The sequence below is a fragment of the Stegodyphus dumicola genome, chromosome 8 (genome assembly GCF_044657685.1).
Source record: "Stegodyphus dumicola isolate Sdum_Otavi_A_Nest chromosome 8, ASM4465768v1".
NCBI lineage: Eukaryota > Metazoa > Arthropoda > Arachnida > Araneae > Eresidae > Stegodyphus > Stegodyphus dumicola.
Window position 1 is genome coordinate 129,682,030 of NC_140775.1, and position 16,518 is coordinate 129,698,547.

Here is a 16,518-nt window from a genome sequence, read left to right on the forward strand (position 1 = left end):
GATTGCTGGACATGTTCATATATACCCAGTGTGCTGGCGATGTCTGCTGAAACAGTCTAGGCTGTCATATCCCCCAGTGTATCCACAGGCGTCTAATAAACAACTGATTTCAGGTGGCATCGAAATATGAAATCCTGAGAGCATGAAGACCCAGCAACAGGTCCATCCCATCCGTTCCACCTCCCGGGCACATGGAGCATCGAGATGTTTGTGCACCACAGTCGCAAAATGTGCTGGTACACCATCATACAGTAACCACATATTTTCACACAGTGGCCAGTCTGCAATTAAAAAGGGAGGTTTGTGCTGTTGAAAACAATGTACAGGTAATTTATACAATTGAGATGTTCGGGCAGAAGGTATGGTCCCAAAAGATGATCTCCGAGAATTCCTGCCCATATTTTTATACCAAACTTGTGTTACACTTTCAACAAAACAATGCTGTGGGGATTTTCGGATAACCACGTATTGTGTATGTTAACCGTGCTTTCTTTCATCAAGCAGGCTTCAACTGAGAATAAAACAGTGGTGGGAAACTGTGAATCATTGTGTGTGACATCAAACATCCAGCATTGGAACTTTACCCATAGGGGTGGCCAGCATTGCCTAGGAGTTGGACCTTCTGCAGATGGAAGAGGTGCATATTTTCTGTATGCAGAATCTTCCACACCATTTTATGGCAAATACTCACTTCAGCTGCAACTAATGGTATAGTGGTCAAGGGGGAAATGGCAAACCATTGCAGTTTTTGGTTCTCTATTTCAGGTGTGTGCATGCTGTGTTCTTGCCCTGCATTCTGCCATATTATTTGGAAGGATCGCATTTCTTGCAGTAATCCATCACTGTTCATGAAGGTGGTATGGAAACACTTCCTCAGATTACTGTTGGTACCTCCTCCGTGTTAAATATCCATTGCCATGTACTTGGCTGTAAATCAGATGCATATCTGCATATTCATCATTTGTGTAATCTGACATGATGTTTTTGAATGAAGTTTTAACACTCATGAATTTTGAAATGCCCACTTATGAATACTTGCTCACTGCTTTTATTTTCCTCATATGCATAAGAAATTTTCATATGAGAAGGTTTCTTCTTTTTGACCACTGCTTTTATTTTCACCATATGCATTGGAAGTTTGCATATGAAGAGTTCTCTTCTCAACTACAGTACTCCTAATCCTTGCATTTGTTTGGCCAATTTCTTCATCAGGCTCAGTAGCCTTTTGATATGTGCTTTTGCAATTTTCATCCATTAAATGCGGTTTGCGACCCGAATGTTCTGTGGTAATTTTTCAACCTCTTGAGTCCTACTGTCATCCTTCTGTATTTTTCGGTCGAATTCAGAAACACCTTGTGTATATTAATAAAATACTGAAAAATAATCTTTCTTTATGCATTGTTTAATTGTTTCCAAACTCAATGCCTTACAAGAAAGACATGTTCTTTATTGCTTGATTACATTAAATAGCAAAGATTTCATCTGATGTTGAGTGAAGTTTTTAATATTTTTTTCTTTTTCTCAATTAGGTTTAATAACCATGCTGTACTAAATGATAGGTATTTATTGTTGATATTGCTTGGCAAGGGTGGTTTCAGTGAAGTTCATAAGGTAATATATTTATGCACAAAACATTTTATAAATTTATATTTATTGTTTGTCTTTTGCAATTTTTAAAGAATTTTTTATTCATGATTTGCTGCAAGGTTAAGTGTAAAGCAGAAAATGTACTCCCACAGTCGTAATAGATTGAATGCTCACAGAACTCATGATAGCTTGATAAAATTTATGTTTACCAAATGAAGCACTTTACAGTTCTGGAAATTTCCACAAAAATACTCATACAACTCCTCTTAATATCACAGAACACAATCAGTAGTTATACTCCAAACTACTCAGACTGTTAAACACAATGCAATGCAAAGCGCATGTAAAAAGTGGAGGTCTCACGTATATCTCAATATTCCAAAGTTGTTCTGAACCAACATCTGAGAAACTGAAATTCCAGTCTTATATAGTTTCCCTCTGACCACTGAGAAATCTCTTATTACCTTCCACTTCTCGAATGTACTGGAAGGCATATGAGAGCCAAATATGATTACAGTTATGTGTAATGGGATCAATTACATTTATTCAATCACAATACCAATTGCAGTTATAGAGGGATCAGACCAAAATGCCACCAAGTTTGGCGATTTATCACCAAATTTGGCAACACAAATTTGGCCAAAACCATCTCCAGCTCGGCTATAACTGGCACAACCTCATCTCTTTCAAGCATTTCATATTACATTATACAAAAATACTATAATTTTCCATATAATTTTACTAAAATTATTTACATATATATAAAATTCATAACAATATATATTTTATGTAGCTAATGTATTATGTAACTATGGGAAGTACAATTTTTATTGTTACTCCTCAAAGCACATAGATCAGTGGGTATGTCAGATAAAGAAGCTTAAAAAAAAATATGTGAAAGTTTTGCATTTAGTTTTATTTTTAGTGTGACATCTAACTATGGGATCTAGAATCTCTATTGATACTCCTCAAAACACATAGATAAGTGGGGATATCAGATAAAGAAGCTTTTAAAAAAAACTACATGAAAGTTTCGCATTTAATTTTATTTTTAATGGGATATCTAACTATGGGAAGTGCAGTCTTTATTGATAGGCCTCAAAATACATAGTTCAGTGGGGATGTCAGATAAAGAAGCTTAAAATAAAACTATATATAAGTTTTTAATTTTATTTTATTTTTCATGTTCACTACATCAATAACTTTTCAAAAATTTTGCAAATGCAGTTTATTTGTGTGGATGATATTTTAACTGATCTGTAAAAGAAGTAGTTAATTTATCCTCTATTCCATTATATATTACATGACCATAAGCCAAATTTTTAGCGATATCTTGTAATAAATCAGTTGTATACAGATGTTTTAGATGTTAGGTATTTGCTACTATAATAAAAGTGATTTTACATTTCCAGCTAATATATATATATAAATTCTTTTTAATAATTTTTTAGGCTTTTGATCTGAAAGATCAAAGGTATGTTGCTTGCAAGATACATCAGTTAAATAAAGACTGGAAAGATGATAAAAAAGCTAATTACATTAAGTAAGTTGCTAAGACTTCTTTAAATCAATATATGACTAGGAAACTTGGACAGAATTTTTGGGGAAGAGAGTATTATGTATTATGTACTGCAGACTGTTGATTAATTAGTGTGTGGTTGACTGGACTTAATGCCAGATAAATGAATGGTTCGTTAATTTTTAAAACATGTAAAATGATATAGATATTAAAGTAGATTTGACAAGTATGTGTATGTATTACATGTAAATATTCGCCTTTCTTGTTTAATTAAATTTGCACATGCTTATGTATGTTGTATGTACATATGTTATGTATTTTTAATGCTTTTTAAAGAAAGGCTGAGCTATTTTTTTATAAAGATGATATAGAAGCAGATGAATTATTTTGCTGTTCTGTATAACTAATTGCAGTCTCAAGAGTTTTCTTTCCTTCCTAGTGTCTTATTCTTGAATAATTATCACCTGTGTCTTGTGAGTTTTGAGAATTGGTTAAGGCCGCTTGTGAAACTGCATCATCTTTTCTGGAAAAGTTTTCTCTTTATTGTTTATGCCATATCCATAATGCATCATAAGTAACTTAGATGCATTGTTGATTTGTTATGGATATGCATTACTGTTTCTTTTTTAGTGTAACTTTATGATAATATTGTAGCGGTTCTCTTTGCTGACTAAAACAATGAAAGGATTTCTGATTTTTACTGTCATTCATGCACAATCTTTTTCCAGCATTCACTTAATTACCTGTATTATGATTTCCAGGTTCTCCATTATCAATGCATGTGTTTAAGCTGATCATTTCAGATTCGCGTAAATTGAAAGAATGACGAGAAATAGTGAAAAAATATGTACAATAAAGCAACTAAAATTTGGACAACACAGATAACAACTGGTAATTGGGGAGTTTTTAAAGCTGTTATTTAAATTTACTCTTATTTTCTTTAATTATTTCTGGGTGAAGTAATATGTTCTCTGTGATACAATGTACTGACTGCATCAGGAAGTATCTACTGTTTAATGTTTCTTCGATTTACTGTTAAAGTTTCTCCTTCCTGTTCAAGTTTTGCTATGCAAGAATGAAATTTACTTACCTTAAGTTCACAAATACAACGCGCTGGTTTTTTTGATAATTTTAATCAGAAAAATCGATGTGCACAGCTTGCGCGGTGCGAAACAAAGCAATATAGGCCAGGTAAATGCAAGTTGTTCGGCATAACTTATTTCTTTTTGAAGCTACAGTATCCCCAGGAAAATATAACATTGTATGATGCTACTGTACCCTCTTAAATAGTAAATCCTGGCCAGGGATTTGTAGAGGATATACCAGTACTTTCAGCAAACTATTGTTCTCTGGGTGGTTTTTGCAGAACTTGGCTTCTTAGTCATAGCATTGGCAGCAGCACTGGAGCTAAGCTGATAAGGAAGAAGGAATTCCGGTATACAAACCAGTTCCAAGGCAAAAGTGGAGGAAGGGGTTGTTTTTGTCATTTCAAAGCCAGTGTCTGCTTGCAGGTGGCGGAAGTTGCAGCGCATGGAGAGAAAACTGATATCAAGCAGAAAAGCAAAACTTGTCCTTCTTCATTGTCTATATCGCTACAACAGAAATAAGGTATGATAGTTTGATTGGAAACTGGAAATAAAGAAACACAAAAAGAGACTTGTTATTAAGCGATCAGAAAGATAATTTGAACATTTTGCCCCCCCCCCTTTTTTTTCCTGAAGTTCGATGCCCCCTTTCCTAACTTTGAATCAATGTTCAATTTAAAAAGTGTACATGGCAAAAAATGTAAATAAGCACAAATTTTTTAATGTACATTTTACTGATATTTTGCTTAATGTAGATTTAATGCTGTCTGTGTCTTGGTAGAAAACTGTAATAAAAGTTCATTTCTCTGCTTTCCATGTCAACTTGTGCCAGTGACTTGTTTCCTCCCCCCTCTAGTTCTGGCCACTGACCTGAATACACAGTTACCAAATCGGCTGTGTTGTCACAAAACTCTTTAGAAGTTCTACAACTTAAAATTGTGTATGTGTTAATGAAGTTACGCAAAAGTTAAACAAAATTAGCAAACCTACTAATCACATGAAACTCAAGAGCATCCCTCTAGGATGTTGTATGGCGAGACAGGTCAGTAATCTTCTCCCTCCCAAATAATTGACATGTGCTGAAACAAGATTTTGACATTTCTTTCCTGCTTACAGCTGCAATTCATGGAATTTCTTAGGCAGAAATACCAGTTCTCCCACCCCCTGTCATAAGCTTTCATTTAAAGAAAAACATGCTGTATCCCCCCCCCCTCTTCAATTGGCTCATAAAACGGTCTTGGAGCAAGCTTTAGAAGCAGGTGTGATTACCGTTTGGTCAACATAGCTCTAAAATTGTCCTCAAGAATCAAGAAAGAAAAAGGCAGCTGGACCAGGGTAACATAAGCACTTCTTCTCCCCCCTCAACAACATAGACACACACAAACTTTTAAATTTCGCCCAGCTCATGCTATGCTGCTTCCTTGATCTTATGTATGTAAGATCTTGATCTTGTGTCAGTATGAATCACCAAACCATGTGAGAATACAAATACCTGGTAAATCAATCATTCTTAAAAGAAACTCCAGAAATTTGTCCTTAGTAAAGACATGTCACTCAATTGTTCTTGAGATGAGTGACAAGCATTTGCTTTTGTTCACCATCAGTGAGAAACTTAAAATTCTGCATGAAGCGGAATTGACAATAAATCGAGCTGCAGGGAGAAAATGCGATGTTTGTGATTCATGTATTCGAGATTAGTGGAAGAAAAAGAATTGCTTCAATGCAGCAGTGGTGCTCGGTGTGCTTTTTAAGGCCAACATGCCAAGCACACTGACATTGAACAGGAACTTTACGGATATGCGAGTGATTCTACTGAAATGTGTCTGTTAAAGGCCTTCTAAATTTCTAGAGAGGTACAAAGGGAAGGTTTTAAGGTAAGCAGAGACACAGATTTTTTAGGAGGAACAGTTTATGCGTTAGGAGAAGAACAACAATTGCACAGCGCCTCCCCAAAGCATATGAGAAGAAATTCAGTACCACGTGATCAAACTGCAGGGGGGGGCACTATATTCAATCACAAATTGGTAGCACTTATCAGACACCTATATATTTTGAGATGCCTCTAGATGTGGCTGTACATGTAAAGGGCAAAAAGACAGTGAGCATAAGAACCCAGGGGCATGGAAAAGTTTGGGTGGGTGGTTGTTTCTCATTTTGAAGATTGGCTGAAGTGCATACATAGACTCCAACTACTACGGATTCTCCGTAGTTTCTACGGAAATTCATGAAAAACTACAAGCTACGAAAAGTATGGAAAAAACTACGGATTTTACAGAAACAAGAGCAGGAAAACCAGTACGCAAAACGGAACCAACTAATTCATCCGATGATTGGCTGAATACTCGTGTTATCATATATCACGTGTTGAGTGTGTTCCTAGTTTTGAAGAATTAGCCAATCGTAGATCAGTAACTCCAACCGTTAACGACTTATCAATAGTTCCACCCAATTGTCTGTCTCCCAGGTTCCTCGCTGATGCGTGTTTAGGCTGCATTCGGCTGCATTGTGTGGTTTACGGCGAGAGCTTAGCGTGTGTCTTGTGAACTGTGAATCAGGTGAAAGATTTTTAATCATAATGCTGCCTCGAATGAAGAAGCCAAAATTATCAAAGCAGAAGTTTAAAGATTCATATTCTTCAGAATTTCCATGCATTAAAGCGTCCGAAATTTCTGTGAATCACGCACACTGCAGTGTATGCAACAAAGACTTCTCAGTTGCTCATGGCGGAAAAGATGACTGTAAACGGCATGTGTTTTCTCAAAAGCATATAGAACTTGGCACCGTAAAATCTAAAGAAATAACAACTGAATAACTGAAATAACTTGAATATGTGAATGGATCAAAGCTGCCTGGAATAGAATTTTGCAAGAACTTGTTTAGAACTTCAAAAAGTGCGAACTATCAAATAACGCAGGTGGAAGTGAGGATTGTGCAGTGTGGGATGATGAGGAAGAAGAAAATAGTTCGGCAGTTCAGTGATGACAGCAGTGCAGAAGGCAAGTAAAATTGAAAATCTACATTGTGTTTCCAGACTAAGAAAGTGGGAAGGAGTAAGTGCCATAGTGTGGTAAGTTATCTGCCTTTGTGAGATTACTGGTAGATTTTCAAGGATCATTCATGACTTTTAAATCCATATTTAATGCAATGATTATTGCTAGCTGAAGCTATTGTTCAACAAATAAAATTTTATATAACATACTTAGATTAGCAGTTTTTTTCTTTCTGTTGTAAAAACCAATTTATTCCTTTCCATTAAAATATTACTGGGCATGTGTTGCTACATACTTTGGCAGAAGCTGCAGGTGGTAGCTCAGATTTCTTTCCTGATAACCGTCAATCAGTATCATATTTCTTTGTTTCTTTATGGTCATAATCCAGAGAAAAGATTTTTTAAGTAATTTAAGCTTTCAGTAGACTTGATGAAAATATGTGCACTATATTCGCTGACATTTTTTTCTTTTTTGGTGCATGGAAAAGAATCGGGTGAACGTGTTATATTCAGTGGTGCGATGTATTCATGAACATACAGTACTTCTTAAAGTACTTGATAAAACCATTTTAGTCATTGAAATCATGAGTTTGAACATTAAATATTTAAACAATCTTTAATTAAATTTGATAAAATTAAAAAGGATTGTTTCTGAAATCATATATGAAGTGTAAACATACTACTCATAAAACTTAACTAAACAAATTGTTTAAAATTAACCCTTTGCGGCACAGTGTGTCTGTTCTGACACACCTAAAAATTTCCTTCTGTAGGCACATAAAAATTGAATGAAAACGATTTATAAGTTACTATAGATTACGTTGAACCTTCTTTTTTTTATAGTAGATGGCAGCTCAACACAAACCCGTCCATATATTTTAGCCGTGTTTAGTTTTTTAAGACCCTCATTTTTCAAAGAAATCTTCCAGATTTTTTTAGGGTATAAAAGGAATTGTTTGAAAAGAAATTTCTATGTTATTTTTTTAGTTGAACGCTAATCTCCTTATTCTATATTAGTTTTAAATTTTTACCTTGAAATCTTGCCTAAAATCAAATGCGAACCCTAGGTGTGCCCAGATTGAGCTCACCGATAATCTAGGACAACTGAGAGTCTGTATTCTTTGTTTCTCCGCGTCTCATCGGTCAGTTCATTGACAACAATGCTCGTTTCAGCACTCTTTTCGAAGCTCTATTCAATCAGTGTGCCCAAAGAGGGCACACTGACAGAATTAAAAGATAAGATCACAAAATTTTACTTGTGTACTCCTCTAGGCCTAATTATTAGACTGCCTACCCCCTTTTTTTTTTATTTATTTTTTTATCAAAACTCTAACTTTAAAAGGTAGCATGCCGGAAAGTGTTAAAGGTCATTGTTTTTAAAATGGGTTATTCCATAACTACATGCTGCTATCAACACTTTATATCAGTTCTAAATTATTGTAATGGAACAACTCCTTGATAATTAATTACAAAATATAATAAGTGTTTTCATATTAAATTTAACCATCTGATGGCACAGTTTTTGGATCTGATTATGAAGAACTGTACTTAAACAGTACTTAATTTATGTAATTAATTCTTTTAGTCAATGTTTTCATAATCTTTCATTTATGAGGATAATATTCAGATTATCAAAGAAAATACAAAAATTATATATTACTTTATTTTACTTTAGTAGATAATATATACCAAATAACAAAAGATCTCATGATCGGATAGACAGCCATGACATTCAAGGGTTAAGCTGTCAGTGTGTTTAAGTACATATCTGACTGCTTTATAAGCATCTGAACTAATTTAAACATTTCAGAAGCTAGTATTGGAAGTTGAAGTGCTTCCATTGCTGGCTTTCAAAAAAAAATTCCTCCCCCCCCCCCCAGAATATCATATACAGTCAAAAGTCTTTAATCCGGACTCGTCGGGACTTCGTCGATTCCGGATTATAGATCATCAGTTTAAATCTGTTAAGATGGCATGCAGAAATTATAAAATTAAAAATATGAAACCGTAATTTATGAAATAAAGAGCAATTATGATCTAAAGTGTATCAAAATTTACAAAAAAAAAAAGCTTCATATTCATTTGTTTACTTTATTAAACATTTCTTTCAACGCACGCATGCGTAAATCATACATTACGAATAGTTGAAATTAGAAAATTGCAAACAGAAAACTATTTGATGTGTATTCGTGATATTTATAATGACAAGGAAATTGATTTAAATCATATCGGAGTACTACATTTAGTACATATAAATACTACATTTAGTAAGGAATTATAAGCCGAATAAAATAAAAACATCTGCCCTGAAGATAAGGATAGTGCTGGCAGATCAACTTCCAGTTCATAGCGCTTCGCGACCCCCCCACCCCGTCGCAGAGCACGTTTAATTGATAAGCAGATTTCGGAATGGTTAGAGAAACAAAGGATATGCCTTTATCCATTTTTTGCAGCAATTCCACTTTTTTTTTAATGGACGTCGAAACATACTTTCGCTTTGGAGATCCTTTATATATTAGTAAATATATATCGGAAATTCTATTTGACATAATCGAAAGTTCAAGCTTACTTTTATAAAATTGCTCTAACAGTCTGCAAAAAATAATAAGCCGGATTCAATCAGAAGATTTAAGGAACAATGCAATCTGCAACATTAACTGAAGTAGATAATTAAATAATTTTAGCTTAGCGTATACCGTCCGTTATACATTAAACGCGCATGCGTAAAAGTATTACGTGCATGCGTGAACGCTTTATGCATTGACGCATGCGCAGAAAGTTTGTAGCTTTGAGGTCCAGATTAACGACTTTTGACTGTAATATACGTTTTTGTCATCAAATCCTAAAATTTTCACCAGTTAAAAAAATTGAACAGTACAAGAATTATTCTAATATTTAAAGAAAATTGTTGGTCAAAATTAATTTAATAGCATTTTTTGAACTATATATTGACCTGTACATTCAGTCTGTTCGTTTATTTAAATCTTTTGCCACAACGAAAGTATTTTATTTGAATTCTTGCTCCTATATCTATTGATATTACAATACAAGTTTATTTTGATATTCAGTATAGTGTCTGTTGACAAACAGCTCAAAGGTAGTAATTCACATAGCTGGGAGAGATTTCACAAATTTTTGTGTGCTGTGCACTTCAGGTCACAAAAGAAAAGTCTTAGATTTAGTGTTAAAATAAAAAGTGTGATATTGATGTCAATAAGCTATTGATGTCAATAAGTTCTCTTGCCTTCATTGGCAAGCCTTCTGATTTATCATAGTACCCGAACAGATTTTTTTTATCCAGTCATATTTAGTTTTTTTCTTCTGGGAAATATTCTTTTATAGTTTTTTTCAATTGAAGAAGGTGCTCCATTGTATAACTTTTAACACTATCATCTAAATTCAGATCATTTTCTATTAAAAAACTTCTTAGCTGTGCAAAACATAGCACATCATTCTCTTTAATTCGTCACTAAGTTTTGAAACTAATCTGTAACTAAATATACCTTTATATTTTTTAGTTAATAAACATTAACCAACTAGTGTGAGTGTTTTTATTATTACTATTATTATTATTATTATTCATGAAACCCACACAATTTGAACATACTGATTTAGATTAATAAATGATTCAATAAATAATCAAAAATATATATCCTGCATGTTTGGTTTATTTGCTTTGATTAGAGCCTATATTAAAATTTTGTTGGTAAAATATGTAATTACATGGTAATATTTTAAAATATATAAAATTCTCTCCCCTTCTTTTATCTCTGTTATTGTTTGTTAATTTGCAAGCAACTTTCTTTTGGTGTATGTAATGTGATTCTTATTTAAGTGATTATGAAGCTTAATTTTTTATTTTTCAGACATGCCCTACGAGAATATAATATTCACAAGTCTCTTGATCATCCTCGAGTTGTTAAGTTATATGATGTATTTGAAATTGATCCTAATTCGTAAGTAACATTTTTCAGTAAGTTTTAAGTTAATTTTTAGAATTCTACAATACTTCTTTAAGATTCTTTAAGATTTAATCAGACAACTTTATCATTAGATTTCAGAGATTTATTTTTTAAAAAAATAGGACTTACTGACATCTATATATATCTTTGTCGTATTTATACATGGTGTTATGTGATTTATTTATTTGTAGACTATGAATACTATTTGAATTAGGATAAATATTTTTATTTGTCAAAATCTAAGCAATGTCTGTCTTTTTTATAGTAACACATTACTTAGTTATTTACACTGAATACATTTTGAATTATCTTCAGATACATTGAGCTAACAAAATTATCTTCTGCTGAGTGTTTTGGTCATAAAGTAAATTAGCAGATATAAAGTATTTCTTAGAATCTTAATGTTAGATATTTCCATTGCTTTGAAACTTAGCTTGAGTATTATTTTTATTGGTGTCTGCTGATAACATCGCGGCAAAAACATCACGGACGAAAACAACGCAAGGCAAAAACGTCGTGCTACAAAACATCGCAGTTCTAAAACATTGTGGTACAAAATATCGTTGTTGAAAATAAAGTGGTTCAAAAACTTCGCAATTTAAAAATATCGTAGTAAAAAATAAAGTATCTACAAATCATCTCATTACGATAACATCGCATTTTTCAGGCTTTAATAACTGTAAATGGATATTCCCATAATGATTTGTGAGCACAAGATGGAAAGAAGATAATTTTTACTTTCATATTTTTTATTAACTAATAAATTTTTGATGAAAAAGTAAGAAGAAGACTTAAGCATAGAAAATTAAAGCAACTTATAGCACTTAATAGAATTTTAAGCCGACATAGTTAACTAACAAAGGTCATTAATAAATAATTTTTATAAAGTTTTTACTGGTAATTTTTCATGAAAAGTATTATCTAAAAAAGATTAGAAAAAGGATGGTATATGTTTACTTACCATTCTTTCTTACTTACCATCAAGTCTCTAATAATCAGACTGGATCGAATGTAAAGTAATAAACAGAGGAGCGTTGTTCCACACAACGTTTATTGACGAACACCAAAGACAAACTGATACGTATACATAATTATGACATCACAGTTTCTTTTTACAAACACTACCGCCATCTAATGGCAATCTAAGGATACATAATCATAAACTTAATACACACCCCCATGCATCCGTAAACGGATGCATCAATTTTACTGAACTTCCAAGATTATAAAGTATTTCAATTTATCTTCTAACAACACCCTTATCCAACTGAATCTCACAAGATCTAGTTCTATCATCTCTTCCATGAAATAATTCCTTAATCCTATCTATCTTCCAGTTACAGCGTTTCACATTATCTTTTCGTACAGGTACAATATCATTAATTTTAAACACGGGAGAATTCTTTGGAGTTTTTGAAAACATGACTGATCTTAATTCTAACAAATATTCTTTATAAAACCTTTTTCCAAACATGCTCTAATATTAATTGCCTATGCTTCCATCTTTTAATCAACTGAGATCTTGTAGATTCTAGTTTAGATTCAGGTGAAGGTAAAACAGTCAATCTAGGTCCAGTTATAAAATGAGATGGTGAAAGAGGATCAGGTTCATTTAGTTCATTGTATACATAAGTTATAGGTCTAGAATTAATAACAGCTTCAACTTCAACTAAAACTGTATACAGTTCTTCATAATATAAAGAAGCTTTACCTAAGATATGTTTTAAACAAGTTTTTACAGATCTTACCAAACGTTCCCAGAATCCGCCCCACCAAGGAGCACCTTCTACAATAAATTTCCATTCGAACCCATTTTTCCCAAGGAAATTTAGAACCTTTTTATCTTTACACAATTTATACAAATATTTTAATTTACGATCAGCAATTTTAAAGGTTTTAGCATTATCAGAATAAATAACTCTGCAAATACCCCTACGTGCAACAAATCTACGTAAGGCTCGAATGAAACACTCTGTACTTAAATTTGATAACAATTCTAAATGGACTCCTCGAGACACTGCACAGGTAAACATTTAAATATACACTTTTGTACCATCCTTTAAATACAAAGGGCCAGTGAAATCTATGCCACTTACCTCAAATGGTTGAGCTTTCTCCACTTTCTCCACTCGGTCAGCAGGAAGAGGAGCCGATATCTTGTGTCCAGCTTTAGCATTATATTTTTTACAAAATCTACAATCATGTAACACAGATTTTACAAAACGTCTAGCTTTTAAAATCCAAAATTTCCCTCTTACTTGCACTAAAGTTTCATTTACACCACTATGAAGTACCTTTTCGTGACAATTCAAAATAATTAAATGAGAAAAGTAATTATTTGGTAATATTATAAGCTGAATTTCATCGACATCTAATGATGATTTTACTAATCTTCTTCCAACTCTTAAACAACCTTTTTCATCCATGGATTTAGCCCAAACAATTTGGAATTATGAGGAAATGGTTTTTTACATTTAACATCATTCAATTCTGCAAAAAAATACTCACCTTGTGATAAGATAATCCAATAACACATAGCATCACATATTTCATTTTTTGTCACAGGACCCAATCACTCTATTCTGTGACTTTAAATTATTAATGAATCTAAATACGTATGACGTTACTCTTAAAAGTTTACCTAAGTCACTAAAGTTTTCTATTTTTAACACAGCTTGTAAAGGTTGAACACTGCTAGTAACTTGAGTCACAACTGTTTCTTCAACACTATCTACTATGTTACAATGCTCGTTCACGTTAGGCCAATTTATTTCATCTTGATGAAGCCATGGAGGCCCATGCCACCACACCTGATCTACTACAAGCTCACTCACTTTAACACCACGTGTGATTTTGTCAGCCGGATTATCTGAGCCAGGACAATGATGCCACATACTCGGAGATGTTTTATCTTGAATTTTGGACACTCGATTTTGTACAAATGTTTTCCATCGCTGTGGTGAGTCTTTTATCCAGTGAAGCACAATAAGAGAATCTGTCCATAAATGAATCTTAGCTTGAGGAAAATACACACGGACGGTAGTTCCAAGTCTTGCACCTAACACTGCTGCCATGAGCTCGAGTCTTGGTAAAGATAATTTTTTCAGGGAGCCATTCTGCTCTTGGCTATCACTAAACTTGCTCCAGAATATTTTAAGCTATGGAATTTCACGTACACTGCTGCTTCGTAAGCACTTTGAGATGAATCACAAAAGCAGTGTAGTTCCAGTGTTTCAGGCGTTTCATCAACATCACGAAAATACCACCGAGGTATCTGGATATTAGGTAGATCACATAGTTGCCTATATCATTTGTTCCACTTGTCTTGGAATTCTGGTGGTATAATTTCATCCCATTCAACACTTTTCAGTCATAAATCCTGAAACAGAACTTTTGCTTGAATAACATATGGAGCAAGAAACCCAACAGGATCGAAAATTTTTGAAGCAGCTTTTAAAACACGTTTTGTTTGGTCATTTGACTGGATGAAATCAGTAACGTCTTGTGCATTAAAACAGAAGATATCCTTAATTGTATCCCATTGAAGTCCAAGAATCTTTGAGGGGGAATCACAGTCAGGCAATTTAAAGCTAACGAAGTTGTCACTTGATTTATACTGCTTTTTTATAGTATCCGAATTAGAATTCCATTTGGTCAAAGTCATTGATGCCTTTCTCATTATATCATTGGCTTCATGATATATTTGTATAGCTTCCTCCTCCGTATCTGATCCACAAATAAAATCGTCAACATAAATGAAGTTTTCTAACATTTCTACAGTTCAGGGATGGATGTCTTCAAATTTCTTTAAATGATGCTTAATACAAGCCCTCAGCAAAAATGGACTTGATTTTGCTCCAAAAATTACATGACACATCCGATAAACTTGAATTCTCATCAATCCAAAAAAATCGCATTGAATCTCGATCTTCAGGTGCAACAGAAATTTGCAAAAACGCCTTCTCAATATCTGACGTAAATGCAATTCGATGAAATCGAAAATTTATTAAAACTTTCAAAAGTTCAGGAAGAAGATTTGGTCCTGGTAGTAAATTATCATTTAGAGATTCATGATTTTTTTCCTTTGAAGAAGCATCATAAACAATGCGAAGTTTTGTAGAATTATGATCTTCACGGATGACAGCACGGTGAGGTATGTAGTAAGTTCGTATCCCAGATGGAGTACCAACATCAACCTTTTCTATGATTTCTTCCTTAAACTGATAGTCAATCACTTCTTAATATTGTGCATAAAAGTTCAAGTTTGATTTAAATTGTTTCATCAGATTTAAGAATCGTCTTTCAGCATTCTTAAAATTGTCTCTTAAAGTCACATTCTGATCTTTCCATGGAAGTCTAACTTCGTATCTATCACCCTTTTGTGTAATCGAGTTGTTAAATATTTGCAAGGCCATTTCATTTTGTTCTTCTTCAGAAATATTTTTATAGATTCAATATCCCAAAACAATTCAATGCTTTTTAGATGTTTCTCTTCTACACTTACGTTCAAACGCGTATCATGGATTTGAAAGTCTGATGAAGAAAATTTGCCTTGTATACACCACCCAAACAAGGTTTTCATCGCTACGGCATTTCTTTCTATCCTTTTTATTTCTTCGCTTGCTATTTTCCACATAATGTACGCACTGATTAAAATGGAAATATGACTCATTCCATCGACGGTGCCACAGTCTGTCAAAGTGACGCCGAATGCTTGGAGTTTGGATTTCATTTCTACATCTGGTACCTGTATATCGGCATTTGTTATGACTGGTACTTCAATGACTTCGAGATTTATGGATTTTTGAGGGTCATTAATATTTCGGAGCATAAGTTCAACTTTCTTTCGACGCCAGTGCTTTGCGTTCTTCTCACCGAAAGTATGTAGATTTAAAACAGTTTCTCCTTTCACTGGTAATTGTAATTTTCTTGATAAATCTTCTCAAATTGCAGAGATTTGGCCACCACCGTCAAAAAGACATCTCACAATACAACTCTTATTTCTGCCCTCAGCCACAGCATACGCCGTTTAAAGCACAATATTAGATCCAGTTTTGGCAGAAGAATTTGGAACAATTTCCGCCGATGTTTCGGTTTCCTTATTTTTTACATTGGAGACAGCTAATGCGGGATTTACACACACACTTTTATGATGTTTAACGCAACAATTTTTGCAAGAAAACTGTTCTTATAGTTAATAGGTAAATGTTTACATCCAAAACACAGAAAACATTTTCCTGTACGTTTCAAAATGTTGCGTTTCTCTTCAGAGTTTAACTCAGTACATTTATATTTCGTATGGTCTTCTTTATCACAAAATATACATTTGTATCCAATTGTTGATAAAGCTGAAGCAGTTGGAACTTTTGGTTTATA

General features: G+C 33.5%; 1 protein-coding gene across 11 annotated transcripts in view; it reads left to right on the forward strand.

The window, feature by feature from the left end:
• Window positions 1-16,518, forward strand: part of LOC118204035 (serine/threonine-protein kinase tousled-like 1) — a 159,090-nt gene that overhangs the window by 69,065 nt on the left and 73,507 nt on the right. For all 11 annotated transcript variants that reach the window (XM_085822412.1, XM_085822414.1, XM_085822417.1 and 8 more), the window contains 3 exons: window positions 1,530-1,611; window positions 3,039-3,130; window positions 11,047-11,136. In XM_085822412.1, coding sequence (XP_085678538.1) covers window positions 1,530-1,611; window positions 3,039-3,130; window positions 11,047-11,136 — 264 coding nt within the window. The remainder of the gene's footprint in view (window positions 1-1,529; window positions 1,612-3,038; window positions 3,131-11,046; window positions 11,137-16,518) is intronic.